The following is a 21610-nucleotide window of genomic DNA, read 5'->3' as shown; positions in this document are numbered from 1 at the left end:
AGCCGGGCCGGGCTGGGCGCCCGCCTCCCGGGTCCGCCCGGGGGCGGGGCCTACGGGGCCTCCTCCGCGGGCGGCGGGGTGGGGGGCGCCCGCGGGCCGCAGCCTCAGCCGGATAAAAGGGCCCCAGGGCGCCCCGGGAGGTCCGTCAGCGCTGCTCGGCCGTGGCATCCGGCCCCTGCCCGACCATCTGTGCTGCAGCTGGTGAGCCCCCGCCTGGCCCCTGGCCCCAGGTCTGTCTCTCGCTGTCCTGTCTGTCTGTCCCACTTCTGTCTCTCTGTGGGGCTGCCTCTGAAGGTTCCTGAAGGCTGAGGGCTGGGAGGGATGGGGGTCCCATGGACAGACGGCCTAGCCTCCCAGTCGCTCACCAACCTGCTTCCAATGGAAGTGACCAAATTAGGGAGCTTGGCCCAAGGCCCGCCCAGGGTGGCTGGCCCTGGCCCACGGGGTGCCTGCGTGTCTTGTTTGTGAACACGCCGTGTGTAACCATTTCTCTGCCCTCACCGAGGGAGAAGCAAGGCAAGGGGCAGGGTGGGTTCAGATGTCACTCTTGTGACTTGGGGGACAGAGAGGCAGGGTGGAACCAGGCTCCCCAGCTAAATAAACCAGAGCTGATTAAGCTGGGGGTGGGGAGGCAGAGGACAGAGGGTGGGCAGAGGGCCTCAACCTCAGGATGTCCTGTGCCTGGCCTGGTAGAGCTCGGAGCCATTCGCGGCACGCTTCAGGTCACCATAAGTAGTGGTCCCAGGGAGGGACCCCATCCCCCAAAGAGCTAGAGAGAAGGGGCTTCAAGTGATCCCAAGGCTGGTGCCCACGAGGGCAGCACCCCCCCCATCACCACCACGTTCTCTCCTGAATATCCTTGGGCATCTCCAGCCCTCTCTAGGGGGGCCAGGTGAGGCCAGGTGCCAGAGTCCCCTCATAGCACCTGAGCAGGTGCCTCTCTTCGTCAGGCTGGCAGGATCCTGGATCTGTCACTTGGTTGCACTCGGTGTTGGCATCAGCCCCAGTGCCCTCACGCCATGGCTGGCTCATCAATCAGCCAGCAGCAGGGTGGAATTTCATTCATCCCCCTGCCTCCCTTCTTCCTTCCCCTCCTCCTCCGGTGTCCCATGGCTGAGAGCCTGGCTTCTGGAGCCCAGCTACCTGGCTTCAGGAGCCCGGCTACCTGGCTTCTGGAGCCCAGCTGCCTGGCTTTGAGCCCTGGCTGGGCAAGTTACTTAGCTTCTCTGGACCTCAGCTTCTCAGCTATAAGGTAGAGATAAGTACTCCGTAAATAGTTTTAAATATACTATAATAATTATTAACTGCTCCTCCCACCTTCCCTCCCCTACCCTGTCCGCTTCTCCACTTGTGAAGAGAACTGCCCCTTTCGAGGCTGTTTGCTTCTCTAAGGGAGGCTTCTCAGCCGGGTGGTCTTCCCCGTGCTGGGCACTGGAGGATAGTTTTGGGGAGACGCTGTGGAGGCTGGGTGTGGAGACAGCGAGCAAACACTGAGTGCTGGGAGCAGGGGGGTTGCTGGGAGGGCTTAGTGGAGGGGGCAGCATGTAAGCTGGGTGTGGGAAGACCTGTAGGGATTTACCAACTAGACACACAGAGAAAGGATACTCCAAGCAGAAGGAGCAGTGAGAGCAGAGGCCGGGATGTGGAAGCAGAGAAGGGATGGATATGTTTGGGGAACGGCAAGAACATAAGTTTGGGGTGAGCTACAGAGGGCCCTGCAGTGGCAGGCAGGCTGGGAAGAGGGGTCCTCCCCACATCTGACTCTCAGTTCCTGCTACCGCCTATTCCCCCTGCCCGGGGCGGGGGGGGGCAGCTGTCATGGAAGGGAGCCGCCCTCATCCAGATCCCAGGGTCCTGCAGCAAAAGCCCACCCCAGCCTCCAGGCAGGCCTGGGAGTATGCACAGCCTCTCATGAAACCTCCAGGGTGCTGCAGGATGTCAGCCACAAGCCACACGCAGACCTGCCCAGCCCGCCCCATGGCCCATCACAGCATGTCATAGATAGCAGGACCCCTAGTGCCACCCCCTCATTTTATAGGTGTTGGACCTGAGTCTCAGAGACAGGAAAGCCCCTGACTCAAGTCACATAACGATTTGGTGGCAGAGCAAGGAGCATCCTGATTCCTGGGAGATGGGGGCAAGGGCAGGGGGGCGGGGTCATCTCTCAGGTCAGACTCAATGTGACCCCTGGGTCCTAGCACCATGAGGGCCCTGAACCCAATCCTTTCTCTCTTGTCATCAGGGGAAGGTCCCTACCCATAGTGACTTCAGTTTGGCTAAGTGCTTCACTGTCCATCTTGTCCTTAGCGGGGCACAGAGGAGGATGAAAGGCACATCCCAGGCAGCAGAGCGCACGCCGCCCGTGGTGACAGCCAGTCAGGAGCCCGCACAGGCTCCAGAGCAGAGAGGCGCATAAAGAAAACAGTGTTTAAGTCCGGAAAGGAAGTGCAGGAGGGATCACTGGGAAGAGACTTAGCCGCAACACCCGGTCCCGGGGAAGGGAACCCGGAGGACCTGGGCTCAGAGGGAAAAGAGGCAAATCTGGAGGATGTTGCAAAGAAGGGTACTGGGGACTTGCTGCTGAGTTCAGATATGGCCTCCATTCCTTCTTTATCCAAGGGCGGCTTGGGACGCCCCAGTCCAGGGGCTCCGTAGCAGCTGTTCGAGCTGCTGTTCATGATGCTAACCGTCAGGGAGAGCTGCTCTTCTCGGGTTCAGCATGCACCCGTTCATCTCAGCTTCACAAGAATCCAATGAGGTCCGTGCTGTTTAGGATCCCTGTTTCACAGAGGCGAAGCTGAGGCACTGAGCTATGAAATCACCGGCCCAAGACTACCCAGAAACTCAGTGTTGGACGTGGAATGAGAACCCAGGCAGTCTGACTCCCAGTCTGTACCCTTAAGCACAGTGCAACGCTACCTCGCAGCCATGCAACCACGGATATTTACTGGGGCCACCTATGTACCTGCCTGGCACCATGCTGGGCACTGGGGGCACGACAGAGTTGCCATCCCCATGAAGCATCAGTCCTGAGCCCATCTAGTGTCCTTCTAGGAGCCCACCGCACCCAGCCCTGGGCTCACCAAAGCCGGAGGATTGGTGGCTGGAGGGGGTGGGCTGCGTGCAGGGAGGAATAGGACTGATTCCCAGCCAGACTACCAGTCTGTGGGAAAGGGAGCGGCAATGGGCCCTGGGAGGCCCTCCCTACTAAGACTGACAAGCTACACAGTCCCCCAGGGGCAGCAGTGGCCATGGAAGGGGGCGGGGTCTCCCCAGAACGAGCTCTCTTAGGACTCTAGCACGGAACAGGGAGTCAAGGAGCCAACTTTCTCCATTGTGTCCCAGGCTGGCCTCAAGTCCTCACCAGCTGCAGAGCCTGGCAGGGAGCAGCCTCAGCGTTGGTGGCTGCAGACACTCTGGCAGCCCTCACCAGCCATGACCTCTCCCCCAGGCTCCTGCCCCACCTGCTCCGAGGACCAAGGCTGCTAATGTGTGAGGGAGAGACCAACCCTTAGCCTCATCCCCCTCTAAGGACCCAAAGAGCAGCTGATCACAGCCTCTTGGAGACAGCAGCCCTCTCCCTGGTGTGTGGTCACTGCCTAAAAACCCTCCCATGGCCCCTCGCCTCCTACAGGATGAAGAGCAGACCCTCCGCATGGTGCACTGGCCCTCGATTATCTGGCCCCAGCCCGTTCTTCCACCTTCGTCCCCCCCATCCTCCAGGCCTGCAGTACAGGGGAAAGAGGATACTTCCTGCCCCTGCACAGACTCACCTCTTTCCCTTTCCTCCTTTACCCATCCCCTTCTCCCTACCTTGCCCACCCAAGAGAACTCTTATTCACCCAGCAAGGCCCAGCTTAAGTATCCCTTCTCTGAGCCTCACCAGAGCAGGGAGAGGTGTGTGATGTCCTCACTTCTGGGGCCTGGCACCTGGCCTAATAGTGGGCTGGAAGCAAGTATTCCAAACATGTTTGTGGAATCACGCACCTAGATGGACCCAGAGCTTGAGGAGATCACGGACTATCTGAGCTGGAGGAGAGATCAGACCATTTTTGGTTCAATTTCCTCACTTTAGAAAGGAGGAGTTAGGACCTAGAGAGTTTAAGAGACTTGCCCAAGCCACACAGCAAATGAGAGGTGGAAGCCTAGACTCCCCTCAAATGACTTTGTCCACCCCAGCGTTCCATGAGCTTCCTATGGGGAGGGTGGCGAGGGTGCTGAGGACATCTAAAGAAAGGTAAGAGCCATGCCCCTGGGGCAGCTATTCTGGACCCGAGGGCACCCTGGGGGCTCTCCTATGATCAGAGGCTAGGCCACCCCCCTACCTACATATAGGACTGTATCAAGATTAGCTATTTATTGAGCGCAGGGCGGTAGGCTTGTGCTAAGCGCTTTATATACAGTGTTTTATTTAATACTAACAACACTGAGACAAGGATTATTATTCCCACTTTACAGATAAGGAAATTGAGACTCAGTAAGGTCAAACTTAAACTTCCTCAAGGTCACACGAACAATGGATAGTAGGCTTAAACCCAGCTGACTAATCTCAGAGCCCAGACTCAAACGATGCGACCATACCCGCATGTCCACGCACGCACACACTTCGAGGGGCCCTGCCATCTTTTGTCCCTGCCAGCAGAAGAGGCCGAGGCCAGCGGTACAGGTGGTGATCGTCATCGCGTTTGCTCATTCCCCAGGTGCCTTGGCCCCAGCGGCCCTTGAAGTCACCACGATGCGGTCCCTACCAGCTGCCCTCTCCCTGCTCCTGCTGCTGCTGCAGGCCCCCCCTTGCAGGCTGCAGTCACTGAGCACTGTGCAGCTACGGCTCGTGGGCCCAGGCAGCAGGCCTGAGGAGGGCCGCCTGGAGGTGCTGTACCAGGGCCAGTGGGGGACTGTGTGCGACGATGACTTCGCTCTCCAGGAGGCCACCGTGGCCTGCCGCCAACTGGGCTTTGAAACAGCCCTGACCTGGGCCCACAGTGCCAAGTATGGCCAAGGGGAGGGTGAGTGCCTGGTGCGACCCAACAGGATGATAAGGAGATGGTGGTGGGTTGCCTGCTCTCAGAAGCTGGGCTCGCTGAGGCTTCCACAGACTCCTGCCCACCCTTTAATACCCAGCTCAAATGACTTCCTCCAGGAGGCATTTCCTGAGTGCCCCTGCCACAAGCACCCCCTGCTCTGACCCTCCCATTCTTGGTTGCGGTAAGGCCACCACCGTCACCACCACCACCACCACCCAGCCCACTCCTACAGAGTGACTGGCACATAGTAGGTGCTCAGCAAATGTTATTGAGTGAATGAATGGACGGACGGATGGATGGGTGTGTGGACAGGTAGATCTAATTACTAGACCCACCTGGCACTTTCCAAAAGCAGACTTACCTCCTCTCGGCAGTAGGCAGGGTCACAGATACTAAGATCCCAGGAGAACCGACCCCTCTCCCCCACCCCTAGCTTCTACTCAGGCCCTGGCAGAAGACAGTTGTAACTGTGGGGTCCTAGGAAGGAGGAACAGCCCATGAATGCCTCTCTGTCCCTAAGCATCACTCTTCCCCTGCCCTCAGGACCCATCTGGCTGGACAATGTGCGCTGTATGGGCACAGAGAGCTCCCTGGACCAGTGCATGTCCAATGGCTGGGGTGTCAGTGACTGCAGCCACTCAGAGGACATTGGGGTGGTGTGCCACCCCCAGCGCCAGCGTGGCTATCTTTCTGAGAGGGTCTCCAATGCCCTTGGGCCCCAGGTAAGGAGGCTGTTCAGGCCCTGGCCTGAGCCAAGGGTTGAGTCACAGGACAGAGAGCCTCCTGGGTGATGAACCTGGAGGAAGAGGGAAGAGAAAGGGAGCAGACTGGGCTGAGAAATGTCCCCTGGGGCCCCACTTCCTGTTGGTGGCCTGGAGCAGGTGCATGGACAGAGGCCCAGCCTGTAGCAGGGCAGGCTGGGGGGTCCAGTCTGGGCCTGCTGGGGATCACTGAAGCTGCTCCCCAAAAGGGAGGCAGGAGGGGGCGAGGGGCTGCCTCACCCACAAGGCCGGCCACAATTGCTGCCTCTTCCCGGCACAAACAGCCTCGAGCTAAAAACAGCCCAAGCCAAACAACAGGAGCAGGCAGGGCAGGTCCCGGCCCTTACCCTCCACTGCTGGGCAGCCCCAGCCTGAGGACAGCTAGCCCTGGCCCACAAACGCAGCAGACCAGGGTGCGGTGGGCTTCATGGTCTGAGTCACCCCAGACCTAAGGTCCCCTGGGCCAAGGATCCCGCTGGTAGTCTCAAGCAGCTGGTCTGTGCCCATCCTCAGCTCTCCCAGGTGGCACAGAGGAGGTCCCTCTGTGCCCAGCGGAAGGCTCCCAAACTCCAAAGCCCCCGAGCCTGATCCCAGGGAGGGCACAGATCTGCCTGGTTCTCTCTGGAGTTGAAGAAAGGCGCACAGACAAACCAAGGCTCTGCGTCGTGCGCACTGTGTGCTTTGGCAAGTGCCCTGCTCTCCGGGCCTGTTTCCTGACCTGTCCAGGGAAGGCCTGGTGGGGGGCTGATCTTTAAGTGCTCTGAGCCCTGGCTCGCCCACGGGAACACCTGCAGCAGGCTCAGCAGGAGCAGGAACGCTGGGGCCCGTGGTGACCATGCACCCTGCAGGGCCGGCGTCTGGAGGAGGTGCGGCTCAAGCCCATCCTCGCCAGTGCCAAGCGGCACAGCCTGGTGACCGAGGGAGCAGTGGAGGTGAAGTACGAGGGCCACTGGCGGCAGGTGTGTGACCAGGACTGGACCAGGAACAACAGCAAGGTGGTATGTGGGATGCTGGGCTTCCCCAGCGAGGCACCTATCAACAGCCTCTACTACAGGTAGGAGGGACAGGTGGGCGGAGGGCCGTGGGGGCGGGGGTTGTGGGGCAGTGGCTGTGTGCACGCCTGTGCGAGCATACATTTGTGCTCCCGTGTGAGACAGACGTGTGTGTGTGTGTGTGTGTGTGTGTGTGTGTGTGTGTGTGACATGCGGGGCCTTGCAGAGTTCAGTGAGATGGGCAGGGCAGTGTCTGCGGCAGGACATTCCCCGGGTGTGGGACTGGGAGGGAAACAGTCCCACGGACTTCCCGAGTTGCGGGGCTCTCAGAATAACGAGGAGGAGAGTGAGGACAAACTTGGAGACCCTGGGAAGTACCTCGAAATGAAAAGAAACATGGTACTTGCTAGTCATACGTAAAGAGCTGAAAACAACTGAATGCAAACCCGTGCCCCTGATTAAAGAACCGGACTTGACTGACGATGCTTGTGGCAGGGCCCACAAGGGTAGACCACCTGAGTTCTGGTCTCAACTCTACCAGTAAAGCACCATGGCTGTCAGTAGGGCCCCTAGGACCTCGATCAGCCAGTCGGCAGGGAATTTCCTCCACTCTGGTCGGAGCCAGGCTTTGACTGTGTTGCGTGTGAGCAAGGCCTGGGGTGGGGCAGCACTTGGGAAAGGAGACATAAAAATCCTCTGTCGACAATGGGACCGAACTGTCACAAGATTGCATCAGCCTCTAAATGGCACCAGCTCTGTGCCAGTGAGAACTCTGTGTGTTTCTCATCCAGGGGGACTCCCTCACACTCCATCTGAGTGGTCTACCCTTGCCCACCCCCAGTCAGTTTAGTGGCTCTGACTTAGATGGCCCTGCTCCTGAAGACCAGCCACGTGGCTCCATCCCTGGGGACGACTGGGCTGCGGGCCCCTGACTCCCCACTGCCTGGTAGTTGCACCTCTGGGCCTGGCTGACTTGCCCACCCCCCCCTGAGGAGAGCAGCCCTGATTATAGCCTCTGGGTGTGCAGCCCCTACCAGCAAGGCCTTTAACTTGCACCTGCCCCCAGAGGACCTTTCCCCTGGGTCCCTTTTCTCAGGGCACTCTGTAGAGGCTCCCCTCCAACTGCATGGGGAGAGGGTGAGCTGGGGGCTGCCCACTCAGGGACAGTCCAGTGCAGAAGAGAAACCAGTTTGGGACTAGTCAAGGAGGCACCTTGCTGGGCGCCGCTGTTCTCCCTGTGACATGGAGATCATCGGTGTCTGTGAGGAGACCACCCTGCTAGGGCTGCTGTGAGGCTCAGCATTACAATAATATGACCGAGTTTACAGATGGAATCCCTGTGCAAACTCTAGGACAGCCACGAGGAGCCAGGGGACAGGGGGTATTCAGCACTCCCTCCATCCCCACCTGTTTTCTCCCACCTAGGAAAGTCTGGAACTTGAAGATGAAGGACCCCAAGTCTAGGTGAGGAGCCGCATCCTGAGGGGAGGGTGAAGAGGGTGTGGCATGAAGGGGGAGCGCATGTCCCTTTCTTCCCCAGTGCCTTGGCCTCCCTGACTCCTGAGCTCCCTCAGCCCCTCCCCACCTTCAGTCTCCCTTGTCTTCCAGGCTGAAGAGCCTGACACAGAAGAATTCCTTCTGGATTCACCGGGTCAGCTGCCTGGGGACAGAGCCCCACATGGCCAGCTGCCAGGTGCAGGTGGCACCAGCTCGGGGCAAGCTGCGGCCGGCCTGCCCAGGTGGCATGCATGCTGTGGTCAACTGTGTGCCGGGGCCCCGCTTCCACCCTGCGAAAGCAAAGCCCGGGCGCAGGGAGTCTCGGGCAGAGGTGGGTCGGGCCAGATGTCAGCAGGAGAGGGTGGGAGGGACTCGCAGGAGGGGCTCTCTGGGACAGGCGGGAGCCGAGGGACCAATCACCCCTATGCCCTATATCGAGGAGGCCTTGATGCAGACAGGGAGGAGGAGAGCAAAGCGTAGCCTGGTAGAAACTTGGAATTTATTTAAAAAGAACTGTTTATAACCCAACCATAAATGGAAAGCTGACATCACTGGCCTCGAATAGAAGGTAACCATAAAAACAGTAATTACATCGTAGCTAACACCCGGTTGAGGCCTAAGGTACTGAACCTGAGCCTGGCCCTTTGTTACAAAAAGCAACAAGCGAGTGCTGGTGAGGTGTTACTGACATAGCAGCCTGGCAGTGGGATAGGGTCCTCTGTGAAATAGGAAGGACTGGAGAAGACTTAACCCGGAAATCTCTTCCCCACTGTGTGAGTCAGCTCAGTTCATACCATGTCCCGCACAGCTCTGAAATCATCTCACGGATCCCTTTGGGAGCACTGATCTAGTTCAGCCAGCAAGGATAAGGAAGCAGGAGAGGGAGGGACCCCCCTGGAGAGCAGCTAGGGGGTTGAGAAGTCCAAGAACCCCAGCTCCTAAGGCTCCCTTTGTACCACTGTGGCCCGTGTGGTGGTTCTTTGTCATGAGGAAGGGCGCTTGAGAAGAACAGCTTACTGGAATACTCGAGGTAATAGCTATGAGCCGTCAGAGGTGGGGATGGCACTCCCAGTCATCGGCTCGCCCAGCTTGAAGGGGCCTGGCCCCAGCTCCCCTAGCGGCTCAGCCATGCCCGCCCCCTCCCTCGCTGCCCACCCTGAAGCTGGTTGTCTCCCCCGCAGGAGCTGAAGGTCCGCCTCCGCTCCGGGGCCCAGGTGGGGGAGGGCCGGGTCGAGGTGCTCGTGAACCACCAGTGGGGGACGGTCTGTGACCACGGATGGAACCTCATCTCCGCCAGCATCGTGTGTCGTCAGCTTGGCTTTGGCTCGGCTCGGGAGGCCCTCTTTGGGGCCCAGCTGGGCCAAGGTAAGTAATGAGGAGGCCTGAGGTGGGGCAGGAGGCCTTGGACGTGCCATTCATTGCTCCATCCCTTGGTGGCCCTGGTGCCAACGCCCCGGAAAGTTCTCCCCAGCTATGGGGGGGAAGCCACAGGTATGAGGTTATAGAGGTCGAGCCTTACACGGCATCTGTCCCTCTCCCCGCTAGGGTTGGGACCCATCCACCTGAGTGAGGTGCGCTGCAGGGGTTACGAGCAGACCCTCAGTGACTGCCCCTCCCTGGAAGGGTCCCAGAATGGTTGTCAGCATGAGAATGATGCTGCCGTCAGGTGCAACGTCCCTGACATGGGCTTCCAGAATCAGGTGAGCTCGGATTCAGGCATGGCCTCAGGCTGGGGAGCTGGGAAACCCTGAGAGAGCCCCCAGGACACTACATCGAGCCAGTGGAGAGGGGGTTCTCAGAGCCAGTCTGGAAAGCCCTCTCCTCTATGTCTCCCCTGGCCTGGCCCACGTCTCCTCAGGGCCAGGTTCTGGCCTTCAGAGATGTCCCGTGGTGATGGGGACTCTTCAGGTGGATGCACTCTCCCACTGTACCCTCTCAGGTCCCCTATGAGGCTGAGACAGAAGCGGGCTAGGGCAGAGGACCACATGGCTACCAGTGCTGGGGAGTGTCACTGGCAAGGCTTCGTGGAATGGCCAGAGTTCAAGTGTCATGCACCATGCAGACAGTGGAGAAGTCGCTCATGTCGCTGAGCTTGGCTCTCTCTTCTGTTAGTGGGGGTTAATTGTCTCATAGGGTTACTGTGAATGTGACGATAGATACGAAAGCCCTTTGCAACTGGCAAGTTATCGTTAACGGTAGAATTTCAGGTAAGAGGAGAGCAAGTCCCGAGCAGGAGCCCAGGGCAAGCGCCCTGAGTCAGGTTGCTGTCTTGGGCAGGGACAGCAGGGACTATCTAGCCAAATGTCCTCGAGTGAGAGAGAGGGAGACGGAGCCAGAGAAGGGGAGAGCTCTGCCCAGGGCTGCCCAGTGAGCCGGCGGGATGCGTCTCCAGGCTGGCAGTCTGGAGGCCGCCCCCCTCGCCCCCCACTCCGGAGGCCGCCGTGCTCCTCACACACCTCTGGCCGCTGCAGGTGCGCTTGGCCGGTGGGCGCAGCCCCGAGGAGGGTGTGGTGGAAGTGCAGGTGGAGGTGAACGGAGTCCGACGCTGGGGGGCCGTGTGCAGCGACCACTGGGGGCTCACCGAAGCCATGGTGGCCTGCCGACAGCTCGGCCTGGGTTTTGCCAGCCACGCAATCAAGGTAGGTCCCTGTCTTGCTTCCAAACGTCCTGTGCTAAAAGTGCAAACCATTCATTTGTTCACTCATTCATTCTGTGATTAGTTATTGAGTGAGATTGTGGGCCGATATCATGCTGGGGGCTGGGGACAGCATGGTGATCAAGACATAGCTCCTGCCTCAGGAACAGTCAGCAAAGTGAGGAAGGCAGGCCATTGTTGACAAAACATTCACACAGCAGGCACGTACTTTCGTACTTTCGTCTCTAGGAAAGATGACTCGAAGCTCACCAGACGAGATGGGGGTGGGGAGAAACAGCCCACACGGAGGCCCTGTGGCCCAAGGAAACTTGACCCCGTTGGGGAAATCAGGGACGGGGGCTGGAGTGTGGCTGTCAAGGGTGTGGTGTGTGAGGGAGAGAGGAAGAGGCAGGCAAACCGCTCAAAGTCTGCAATGCATATGTTGCAAACTTTTCTTCTGTGTTGTTTGGCACAGCGTTGGGCAGAGAGGCACAGGAATACAGGAAACCTGACATCGCAGTAGCCCAGCTGAGAAATGATGCTGGCGTGGCCGAGACTAGTGGCAGTCCTGGGGGAAATTCAGGGAGATTCAAGAGGGATCCAGGAAAGAAAATCCTGAGGCCATGGTGTGGCTGGGATGGTACAACATCCTCTGCGGGGCCCGACCTGGCCGGGGCCGGGGCGGGGGAGGCAATGCCAGGCACACTGCGCCTAGAAAACAGGACCCTATCTTGAGCACCCCAGGGCTACGGGAAGCACAGCTGGAGAGGTGGGGCAGCCGCCCAAGGGGGCAGCAGGGGAACAGGCCCGTCCTCTTCACCAGCTGAGGGCTGCCGTATGGTACAAGGTGGGGGCAAGGCCAGGGATGGAAGACTCTCCCTGACTCAATGCATGGAAGAAACTTCTGATGCCGGAGGGGTGCCAAGTAGCAGGGACCATAGCTGAAGACTTGCCAATGGGGCTGGGCACAGCAGGTGGGGGCGGTGGGGGCGGTCCCACGGGGTTCAAGTGTCAGGCGTCGGAGGGGATGATGCCAAAGCACCCCTCAGCCTTGACTGGACGGCGCCGGCTGTTTTCTCAGGACACCTGGTACTGGCAGGGGACGCCGGGCGCCGGAGACGTGGTGATGAGCGGCATGCGCTGCTTGGGCACCGAGCTAGCCCTGCAGCAGTGTCAGAGGCATGGGCCGGTGCACTGCTCCCACGGCTCAGGGCGCTTCTCGGCCGGGGTTTCCTGCACAGACAGTGAGTAACCCCCATGGCGCCGCTGGACCCCCCCCAAGCATGGCCGGCCCACACCTCCCATTCTCAGGGAGGGCCTGGAAGGGTGGGTGGTGGAAGGAGGGCCGGACTTGGAGCAGCGGCTCTGCCATTTCCGAGCTGCAGGTGGCCAAGTCCCTCATCACCTGGGGGCCCAGCCCTGCCCTGCCCGGCTCATGGAGTTATGGTGAGGATTACAGCAGAGAATAAGGGGAAACACGAGGATACAAAACTGTGTCTTTCACTTTTCGTGTCCTGACCGATGGTTGGAAAAAAAACAAAAAACAGGAGAGAAAACAAGAGAATGTGTTGGACTTAGTAAGCACAGTCTTTTCTTCTGGGAATTATGTACATATGCGCGAGGCTACAACATGATATGTGTTTCTTAGTGAGGCTGGTAGTAAAAGAAGAGTGTGAAAGCTGCTGTACAGGGTACGTAACTGAGGGGCACGAGGGGCCCAAGGCTCTGCCATGTGCCCTCTTCCCGAGCTGTGGGATTTGCCCAGCAGGCTATAGGACAAGACGTTTTGAGGCACCCGTCTGCCCCACACACCCAGATTCTCGGGGCAGCAGCGTCTGTTTGACACCTGCCAACCAGGTAGATGCCGAGATGCTACATCCAGTCCAAAGGCTGCGGCTGGCACCACACTGAGCAGCCACGTGACCTTCTTCCCAGCCAAGCTGCCATGCGGAGACAGCCTTAATCTTCGTCAGGGAGCTTGAGGGCTTCCTCTCTGTCCAGGGCGCCTTAGAAGAACACCCACAGCCACGAGCGTGGCCTTCCCAGCACAGGGCTCACACGCGTTGGGGGCCTGCTCCCTAATCTCTCCCCCTCCTGGGACCCTTGTACCCCTCCCTTCTCTGCTGCCTGGAGTGGCAGCTCTCCTTCTGAAGGTTTTTGACATTTCATCACGGCTGAGCACAGACAGGCGACCTGCTGCCTACATGACCATCCCTATTTCTCCTCTGGGATCTTTCTCATTCCTTTTTTCCCTTTGCCCTTTCTCCTCCATCTCTCTGGAAGCTCTCCTTTTCCTCAGGAACTCTAGGGTTTGCCAGTGAGCATAGCCTAGGAATAAGCACAGGGCTCTCAGGAACATTTGGTGATGGTCCAGGCATCTTCAGGCCAACCGGCCCAGCCCCACTGCCTCCCTCAGCGCCTGCCCACTGCAATTAACCAGCAGCCCCTCTCACCATCCTCTGCACAGAGGCTCTCACCCCGTGGATGCCTCTACCAAAAATATGAACTGTAACCCTGCTTTTGCAAAGAAAAGCCCTGAGAATGGGCCCCTTTTCTCTCTTGATGTGACACGGTCAACAGTAACAGGTCTCCACCGGCACATGGGCGGGGAGACGTGGCTTCCGAGGTGGATGAGAGCCCCTGAATGGAAGGAAACAGCATTTCCAGCACGGTGGATGTTTATACACAGAGAAGCACCGGAAATGTCCTCAGGGGAGAACACACAGGACAGGCTGGTGCGAATACCCAGGATAGCAGTGAGGTTAGAACAGGAACCCTGAGGGAGGCACAGGCCTCAAACTGCAGCAGGAAAGACTGGAACAGCAGAGCTCAGGAGCAGGCTCAGAGATGAACTCTCCCAACTCTCCCTGCCAGCCCTCTCCTCTCCGCGCCCCTACCTTGTAGGAACTGAGACCCAGAGAGAGTGACTGAGCAAAGGAAGCCAAGCTGGTGCAGCAGGGCTGGGGGGCCTGTGTGAGCTAGACCACACAAAGGCCCTGGTAAGCTGAGGGGCATTTTGCAAAAGAAATACCGCTTACATCAACTGTATGCTTACCCAACAGTGACCTGAGCATGTTACAGGTACTGGCACTACTGGCATTATTACGATCCCCATTTTATGGATGGGGAAAATGAGAGACAGAAGGTTAAACAAGTCACAGAGCTAGTGAAAGGCGTGGCCAGAAACTAAGCAAGACTCGAACCCTGACAGCCTGGCTCTCGAGCCATCATCCCTTAAACCATGGCATGGTAGCTGCTTGAACTCACCTCTCCTGACTCCCAAACCGCCCTCCCCTACCGGGTAGAGTCCTACTTTTCGGGTAGCTCCCCGCAGAGAGCTTGGTTTGGGGGCAGGCCCGTCCCCCTCGGCCCAAGAGCAACACGGCTGCCTTCCGACCTTTCGCACGGCGCTGTGTCTTGTGTGGCCGCAGGCGCTCCGGACCTGGTGATGAACGCCCAGCTCGTGCAGGAGACGGCCTACCTGGAGGACCGCCCACTTAGCCAGCTGTACTGCGCCCATGAGGAGAACTGCCTCTCCCAGTCCGCTGACCACATGGACTGGCCCTACGGGCACCGGCGCCTCTTGCGCTTCTCCTCGCAGATCTACAACCTGGGCCGCGCCGACTTCCGGCCCAAGACAGGACGCCACAGCTGGATTTGGCACCAGTGCCACAGGTCAGTGCCTGCCATGCCCTGGCTCTCAAGGGACAAAAGGCAGAGTCCACGAACCAAACCAGCATGGTCTTTCCCTGACCCCAGGCACTTTCCTGGGTGCGCACTCTGAGTGAGAGCCTTCCGTCCTCGATGCCTCACTGCCTTTGGCTCCAGGAGCCAGTAGGGAAGCCCAGGGGCAGGGACCGGCCCTGCCCCGGATGCGGATGCGCCGCTGTTGACAGTGCTCACAGGGCGCCTTCCCTCGGCACCGGCCGGCGGAGCAGACATTGCCAGCAGAGCGGGTCTCTGTTAGAATGATAGGGGACAATTAATTTCTCTATGTTGAACCTTAGGCCTTGTCTTTAAAAGCCACATACAGCGGGGATCCTAGAAACCTGGAAACTCAAAATAGCCATCCCATCCAGGATGCTGGCTCTGCAGAAAAAGCTTGCTGGTTTCTGCAGCAGCAGGGCAAGGCCCCCCAGAGCAAAGCAGGAACACTGGGACTGAAAGGAGACAATGGGCATTCTTTCCTATCAGGAGTTTCCAGCCCAGACAGGAGAGACAACGCCTGTGACAAAGGCAGAATGGGAAAGTGGTGGTTTTTCCTTGGACGCAGCATGGGTGGGGAAAGCGGAGAGGAGCGGGCAGCGATGCTGGGACTTGGCCTTGCTGAGATAATGAGCACCTTCCCCTGTAGCAGGAACAGAGCTGTCTCTAAGGACGGGGTTGGAAACAATGGTAGCAATTTGGTCTCAGGCTCCCAGGGAGCAGAGTAAGACCCCTCCTCGGCAGCTTGGCCCCAAGGCTGGTTCCTGGAGGTGTCCCTTCCTCCTGCCTCTGATGGGGCCTCACAGCCAGGCACCAGCCTCCTGGAGGCTACCAGGGCAGCGCTTCCCCTCCTCACCTGGGTTCACACCCGGTGGGGGCAGCTGTGCCCTGCTGCCTGGCAGGCGGTGCCAGGAAAGTAGACCGTGGGTCACACGAACGCTGGGCTGGAGAGAGAGAAGGGCACTGCCCTGCAACGATCACATTCCTCTCTGTGTAACAATGGGCCCCTGTGCCTCAGTCTGCCCTGCCGACTCCTCCAGAGAGGACCCTCTGCTCTGGTTGCCAGGCTGACAGCTCTTCCCCTGCAGGCACTACCACAGCATCGAGGTCTTCACCCACTACGACCTACTCACTCTCAATGGCTCCAAGGTGGCTGAGGGGCACAAGGCCAGCTTCTGCCTGGAGGACACGAGCTGCCCCACTGGTATGTGGTTACCCGTCGGCACAGCCCCCTGGTGTTCTCTTCCTCAGCCCCTTCAGGGTGAGGTTCCCCTCTGCCCTCAGTAAGACCACCGCAGGCACCTGGGCACTCTGCTTGGCAACAGTTGGCACTCAAGACACTTCAAAAAGATCAGTGTCCTACCTTCTGACATCTCAGGTGGAAGGTCTCTACTGCTGCCATATTTCCAGCACATTCCGTACCATTTTTAAATGCTTAATACTTTCATTTTGGGTAAGAATTGCAGGCCTGTTTCACTTTGGCTAAGTTCTCTGAGGGCACAGATTGTCTGATTCCTGTTTGCATTCCCACAGTTTCTAGCCCTTAAGAATGGCATGGCAAACGCTCCTCTTCAGAGGGTCGGAAGGATGGACAGACAAATGTATTAGCATGTAGGGCTGCAATCTTCCACCCATAATTCCTAGGCCAACAGGAATTTCCACTAGAGCTTCCAGAGAAATCATCTCTGTCACAGATGGGGTTTGCTACTGTGCCAGATTCATGGTTAGTAGGAATTCTGGCTCTGATACTTAGGCAAGTTATCTAACGGAACCGCAGGTCCCTCATCGAATTGACTGGTGTGAGGATTCAGTGTGAAGGGCCTAGCAGCGTGCTCGGTCCTAAGCACCTCTTCTCTGCCTCGGTAACCGTCAGTGCCCTTCCTTACAGGACTGCAGAAGCGCTATGCATGTGCCAATTTCGGGGAACAGGGAGTGACTGTCGGCTGCTGGGACACCTATCGGCATGACATTGATTGCCAGTGGGTGGATATTACAGATGTGGGCCCTGGGAATTACATCTTCCAGGTAAGGGCGCTTGGCGATCCCCCACCGGAACTCCATTTCCTGCAGATATTCCAAAAGTCTCCCTGTGGTCACATGAAGGAAGAGTTTCACAAATAGGTCTCCAACAGGTCTGGCACTTGAGCACTGAAGCAGGATCCCGAGGGCCTGGCTTTGAGTCTTGATTCAATGGACTATGTAAAATAGGAACATTAATGCCTGCCCTCTGGATGCCTTTAAGGATTAGTGATGTGAAGGGTATATACCCTTCATGAGACTACATGAAATGTAAAGCATGATCACAGCCACGACTGTCACCTGCTTTCACTTGTCCCCTTGTCTCACTCCAGGTGGTTGTGAACCCCCAATACGAGGTGGCGGAGTCCGATTTCTCGAACAACATGATGCGGTGCCGCTGCAAGTATGACGGGCACCGGGTCTGGCTGCACAACTGCCACACAGGTAACCGTGAGCCCTTGTGGGGCCAGCCGCATAGGGGCTCGGGAAGCTGGGAGATGCTACCTGTACCTGTCGGGTGGCTGGAAGGTAGATGTGGAAGGCTAGGGATAGGACAGACATGAATTTCCCTTGACATCTTCATAGGTACATTTCTAGACCCAACCGCTCACACCAACAGCCTCACCCAGTCACGACTTACTTCTACACCCCTCTTCGTCCTTAAGGCTGTTTGGATTACAAACTCAGTCTCCCATCTGTCCTGGAGTCTTTTCTGTTACTTCAAGCCAAGTCTGGATTTCTCTTTTCCAGCCCTGTTATTGTTCGCCCTCCCTTTCATATGGTCTTTCTCAGTCGTGCCCATCCTAGGTTGACTGCCTCACTGGCACAAGGAGAAGTCCGCCAGCTCTGTGTTGCTGTCCCCAGCTGTAAACTGAGCACAAGAAGGTGGCCATAGAGAACAGGGCTCAGGACACTTGCCTGCAAGTGTATTGGACAATCGAAGAAGCAATGATTCGGTGGGGGACAGAGTTTGGAGGTGGTTGCCCTACTTGTCTGTAAAGAAAGGTAGCAGTCCCTCTAGCTTCAAGTTATGAAATGCCCATACTTGCTATGGGGTGTGTACATTCACACCCACACTTTGCACATATGGGGCGGGGCAGGATTGGTTTATTCAGTTAACAAATATTTAAGACCTACTTTTGTGTCCAATGCTACACCAGGCACTAGGAAAATAAATAGGAGTAAAATGCGGAGCTCAGTGTCAAACAGGGTAAGCCAGCATGCAAATGGATCACCCCACTACTACTGAGTACTCCAAACCAATATGAACTCATGCTGAGCAAGCGCGGAGAGAAAGCAACAACCTGCGGGCTAGCAAGGTTTCCAGAGGAATGACATTTGAGCTGGGTTTCAAAGGAGAGGCAGAAGTCAGGGAAGAAAGGAAGAACCGGAGAAAGAGCACAGGATTTGGCCCCAGAAGGCTTCACTGGGTTCCAAATCCAACTCCACCACTTTCTAGCTGTAAGACTGAGGAACATCTCAACATCGAAGAAGTTTTCTCTTTTTGAAGAGGGGGCTACATACTTCAAACCTACTTAAGCGCTTTGCAGGGAGGGTTATGATGGCTCTTGCTAAGAGAATGGCTCCTGTGGGCTTCTGGGAACCACTGACAAATTACAGCCAATGGGGGCAAAAAGATCAGATTTATGTAAAGGTAACTCCAGCAATGGATGCAAGACAGTAAGAGGAGAAAGAGAAAACAGTCCAAGGATTCAAGTAGGTTTTGCTGCCATGAAATGAGACAGGAACATCAGAGATACCAGGAATTAGAACCTAAGGCTGCACAGTAGAGAGAGCCTCCAGACTGCTAGTTGGAGGCTGCAAGGGATCCAGCCTCCAGACTGCTAGTGGGAGGCTGCAGGGGATCCAGCCTCCAGATTGCTAGTGGGAGGCTGCAGGGGATCCAGCCTCCAGATTGCTAGTGGGAGGCTGCAGGGGGATCCAGCCTCCAGATTGCTAGTGGGAGGCTGCAGGGGATCCAGCCTCCAGATTGCTAGTGGGAGGCTGCAGGGGATCCAGCCTCCAGATTGCTAGTGGGAGGCTGCAGGGGATCCAGCCTCCAGATTGCTAGTGGGAGGCTGCAGGGGATCCAGCCTCCAGATTGCTAGTGGGAGGCTGCAGGGGATCCAGCCTCCAGATTGCTAGTGGGAGGCTGCAGGGGATCCAGCATCTAGATTGCTAGTGGGAGGCTTGCAAGGGATCCAGGGGCCAGATTGCTAGTGGGAGGCTGCAAGGGATCCAGGGCAGTGAGGAGGGAAAGAAACAGTGCACTTCTGACCACTCTAGGGGTCCTTGCAGAAAACAGAAGGCATACCAGGTGCGAATACAAAGTTATTTAATGAAAGGACTATTTACAGAGGTGTGAACAGGACTAAGGAAATGAGGAGTGTTGAGGCATCTGGGGATAAGCAAGAGGGGGAAATTGTTAACAGCCTTCGGCTTGAAGGGGCACAGGGCGTCCTGGAGGCAGGTAAAAGCTCAAGCTTGGAGGGAGAACCTGACCAGAGCAGGAGGCATGGGAGGCCATCACCACAGATAAGGGAAGAATACCCCAGCCTCTCCCTCCTTCCATCTGCTAATCTCCCTCTGTTGCTTCCCACTGACCTAAACCAGCCAGAAACCAGAGGATGAGGAAGCCAGGGTGAAGCAATCTCTAGGGCAGAGAAAATGAAGAAGGGTGGAGAATGAATCTGGGGATTGAGGGCAGACAAAGAATAATCAGCACAACCCTTTCCACTCAATAGCCTATTCTTCCTGATGTCCCTGAAACAACACATCAGGGTCTGTTTCTATAAAATGTTTATGCCCATGACTGACCTGATGTGAAGGATGAGTGGGGCAGAGTGTGTGTGTGTGTGTGTGTGTGCGGCGTGAAGTTGTCAGGGAGGGGATGAGAGCACGGTAGGGTTGGCTACTCACCCGTTGTCCTTTGGTCCACAGGGGATTCCTACCGAGCTAATGCAGAGCTCTCCCTGGAGCAGGAGCAGCGTCTCAGGAACAACCTCATCTGAAGCCATGACTGCACACTTCCAGCTGCTGCCCACACACCAGATACCTCAGCTTATTGGAGCCATGCCCTTCCCAAGAGCCCTAACTCAGTGGGAAAGGGGCCAGTGCCAAGCGGCACCAAGAACTGCTCAGGAAGCCTTTTGATGGCAAGATCATCAAACCGAAATGGTACTGCTCCCTCAGGAGGACTCTGGGCCTGTCCCTAAGGACCTTTGGACTATGGTCTATGGCCTCCAGGCTTTGTTCAGCTGAGCTCATCTTCCATAAGGAGACCCAGTCTTTACTGGATCTTACCCCAGAGTTCCTGCTACAGGAGCAATCAGTTCCTTAGAGATGGACTATGGCCCAGCCCCCACTTAAATGGTGCTTTGCAAATGTCTTGGGGTAGAGGACAAAAGGACAGAAATACACAGGAGATAGGATTAACTCTGATAGAAGCTCAAAGTCACAACTGGCAGAGATGTTGATGAATCCAGGCCCTCGTTTGGTCTGTACTCATTTAGAACTCACCCGTCATTCTAAGAGTCTGCTCTAGTGCCTTTACCTTTATCCTATTGCACATATGGGTGTTTCTAATATCCTGGAAGCGTAGGCCTCAGGCATCCTCTTGTCTCCTGATGGGCCAACACCGCCAGTTACTGAGTGCTTGAGAAGGGGCAGGACTTGCAGATGTGGCCAGATAGGGCCTTCCTACAGAACAGCAAGAGAAGGCCAAGCAGAAGGACTGCTGCAATAGTATGGATCCCAGCCCCCACCAGGGCCTCTTACAAGGAAAAAAAAAAAAAAATATATATATATATATATGCCATTCACCTCTAAGGCAATCCAGTCTCCCTCAAGATCACTGTGCATCTCAGGACTGGCCTAAATTTCAGGTCTCAACCAAGTTTCTGAAGTGAACTTTGCATGGAATAAATTAGACACACATAAGAGATGATCTTTACAGGTCTGACGCCCTAATGCCAATAAAGGTTGCTCACTATGGACAGCTACAAAGACAACACTGGCTGTGGCTCTTTGCAGTTCCCAGCACACGAAGTCTAACCTTTTCCACTCTTGCTGAGCTGGGGACTAGGATGTGTGAGGCACACATACTACTCACGACAGTCCCACTACATTTCTCTGACATTAGCCTATAGTCTGCTTCCCAAGTCCCTCCCCAGGCTCAGCATTGAAACGTGGGTTGGAAAAGTTAAGGAACAAAAGGGTGAAGGCAAAAAGGAAAAGTCCAAGGATTGTAAACTTTTATAACGAGGCTGCAAAACCAAAATGAACGGTAGCAGATGGCGCAGATTTACAATAGTACTCCCCTCCCCACATCGTGAGAGCCATCCCCTCCTTAGAGAGTAAAAAGGGACATGATCCATAGCTATCCTCTATGAATACAAAGAAGTGCTTTCTTCCTTCTTCTCTTCTACTTTCTCTCTTCTCCACTCCTTCATCTCCCTCATTAGGCAAAGGGAGCATTATATCTTGGCATGGCAGTTTAGGTAAACAAGGGAAGGACTGATTTCCTGTTGGACCCAACAAACATCGCCCAAACAGTAACAACATTATACTCGCACATGCAGCTAATGGTCTGTGAAAGAATGTGCAGCCCGTGGGGTAGCATGTGGCGACTGATGACTACATTCAGGCAGGGAGGTTACCCACCGCTTCTTCCTGGATCCAGTTTCCAAGAGGGCCAGAAAAAGCAGGCCAGGCAGCCAGCCACTGGCTCTGGTCTCAGTCTTGCTGCCCACATCACACGTTCCATAGGTGCAGCCAGTTCTAATTCTTGGAAAAAGCTATACAAGGGCTGTGCTGTTACACCACTGAGTTGAAAGGGAAGGACATGGGAAGACTGGTGGCTGGCATGACGTGTAACTAGATGAGGAATGTTAACAGAATACCAACCACCAAATTCCAGACAGAACCAAAAATGTCAGAAGATTTTCACTTCAGCATTCTTTAGTCTCACAGAAGCTG

General features: G+C 56.5%; 1 protein-coding gene across 5 annotated transcripts; it reads left to right on the top strand.

Annotated features, from left to right (window-relative positions):
* Window positions 1-71: 71 nt before the first annotated feature.
* On the top strand, window positions 72-19706 carry LOXL4 (lysyl oxidase like 4). Of its 5 annotated transcripts, none has more exons than XM_034663107.1 (15): window positions 72-201; window positions 4701-5006; window positions 5568-5746; window positions 6634-6839; window positions 8203-8241; window positions 8386-8605; window positions 9456-9639; window positions 9820-9974; window positions 10746-10913; window positions 11991-12153; window positions 14341-14584; window positions 15703-15818; window positions 16503-16639; window positions 16966-17077; window positions 19574-19644. In XM_034663107.1, exons 2-15 carry the CDS (start codon window positions 4736-4738, stop codon window positions 19642-19644), a joined length of 2265 nt encoding a protein of 754 aa, XP_034518998.1. In that variant the 5' UTR covers window positions 72-201; window positions 4701-4735. The 5 variants fall into 5 exon arrangements, with proteins under 5 accessions (XP_034518998.1, XP_034518997.1, XP_034518999.1 ...); XM_034663106.1 differs by having other exon boundaries at window positions 85-230; XM_002916969.4 differs by lacking the exon at window positions 72-201 and having other exon boundaries at window positions 4736-5006; window positions 19574-19706.
* The last annotated feature ends 1904 nt before the right edge of the window (window positions 19707-21610 follow it).

This window comes from Ailuropoda melanoleuca, chromosome 6, assembly GCF_002007445.2.
Source record: "Ailuropoda melanoleuca isolate Jingjing chromosome 6, ASM200744v2, whole genome shotgun sequence".
In the NCBI taxonomy this organism is placed as follows: domain Eukaryota; kingdom Metazoa; phylum Chordata; class Mammalia; order Carnivora; family Ursidae; genus Ailuropoda; species Ailuropoda melanoleuca.
Note: the sequence above shows the minus strand (reverse complement) of the source record. Positions and strands in the feature narration are given on the sequence as shown.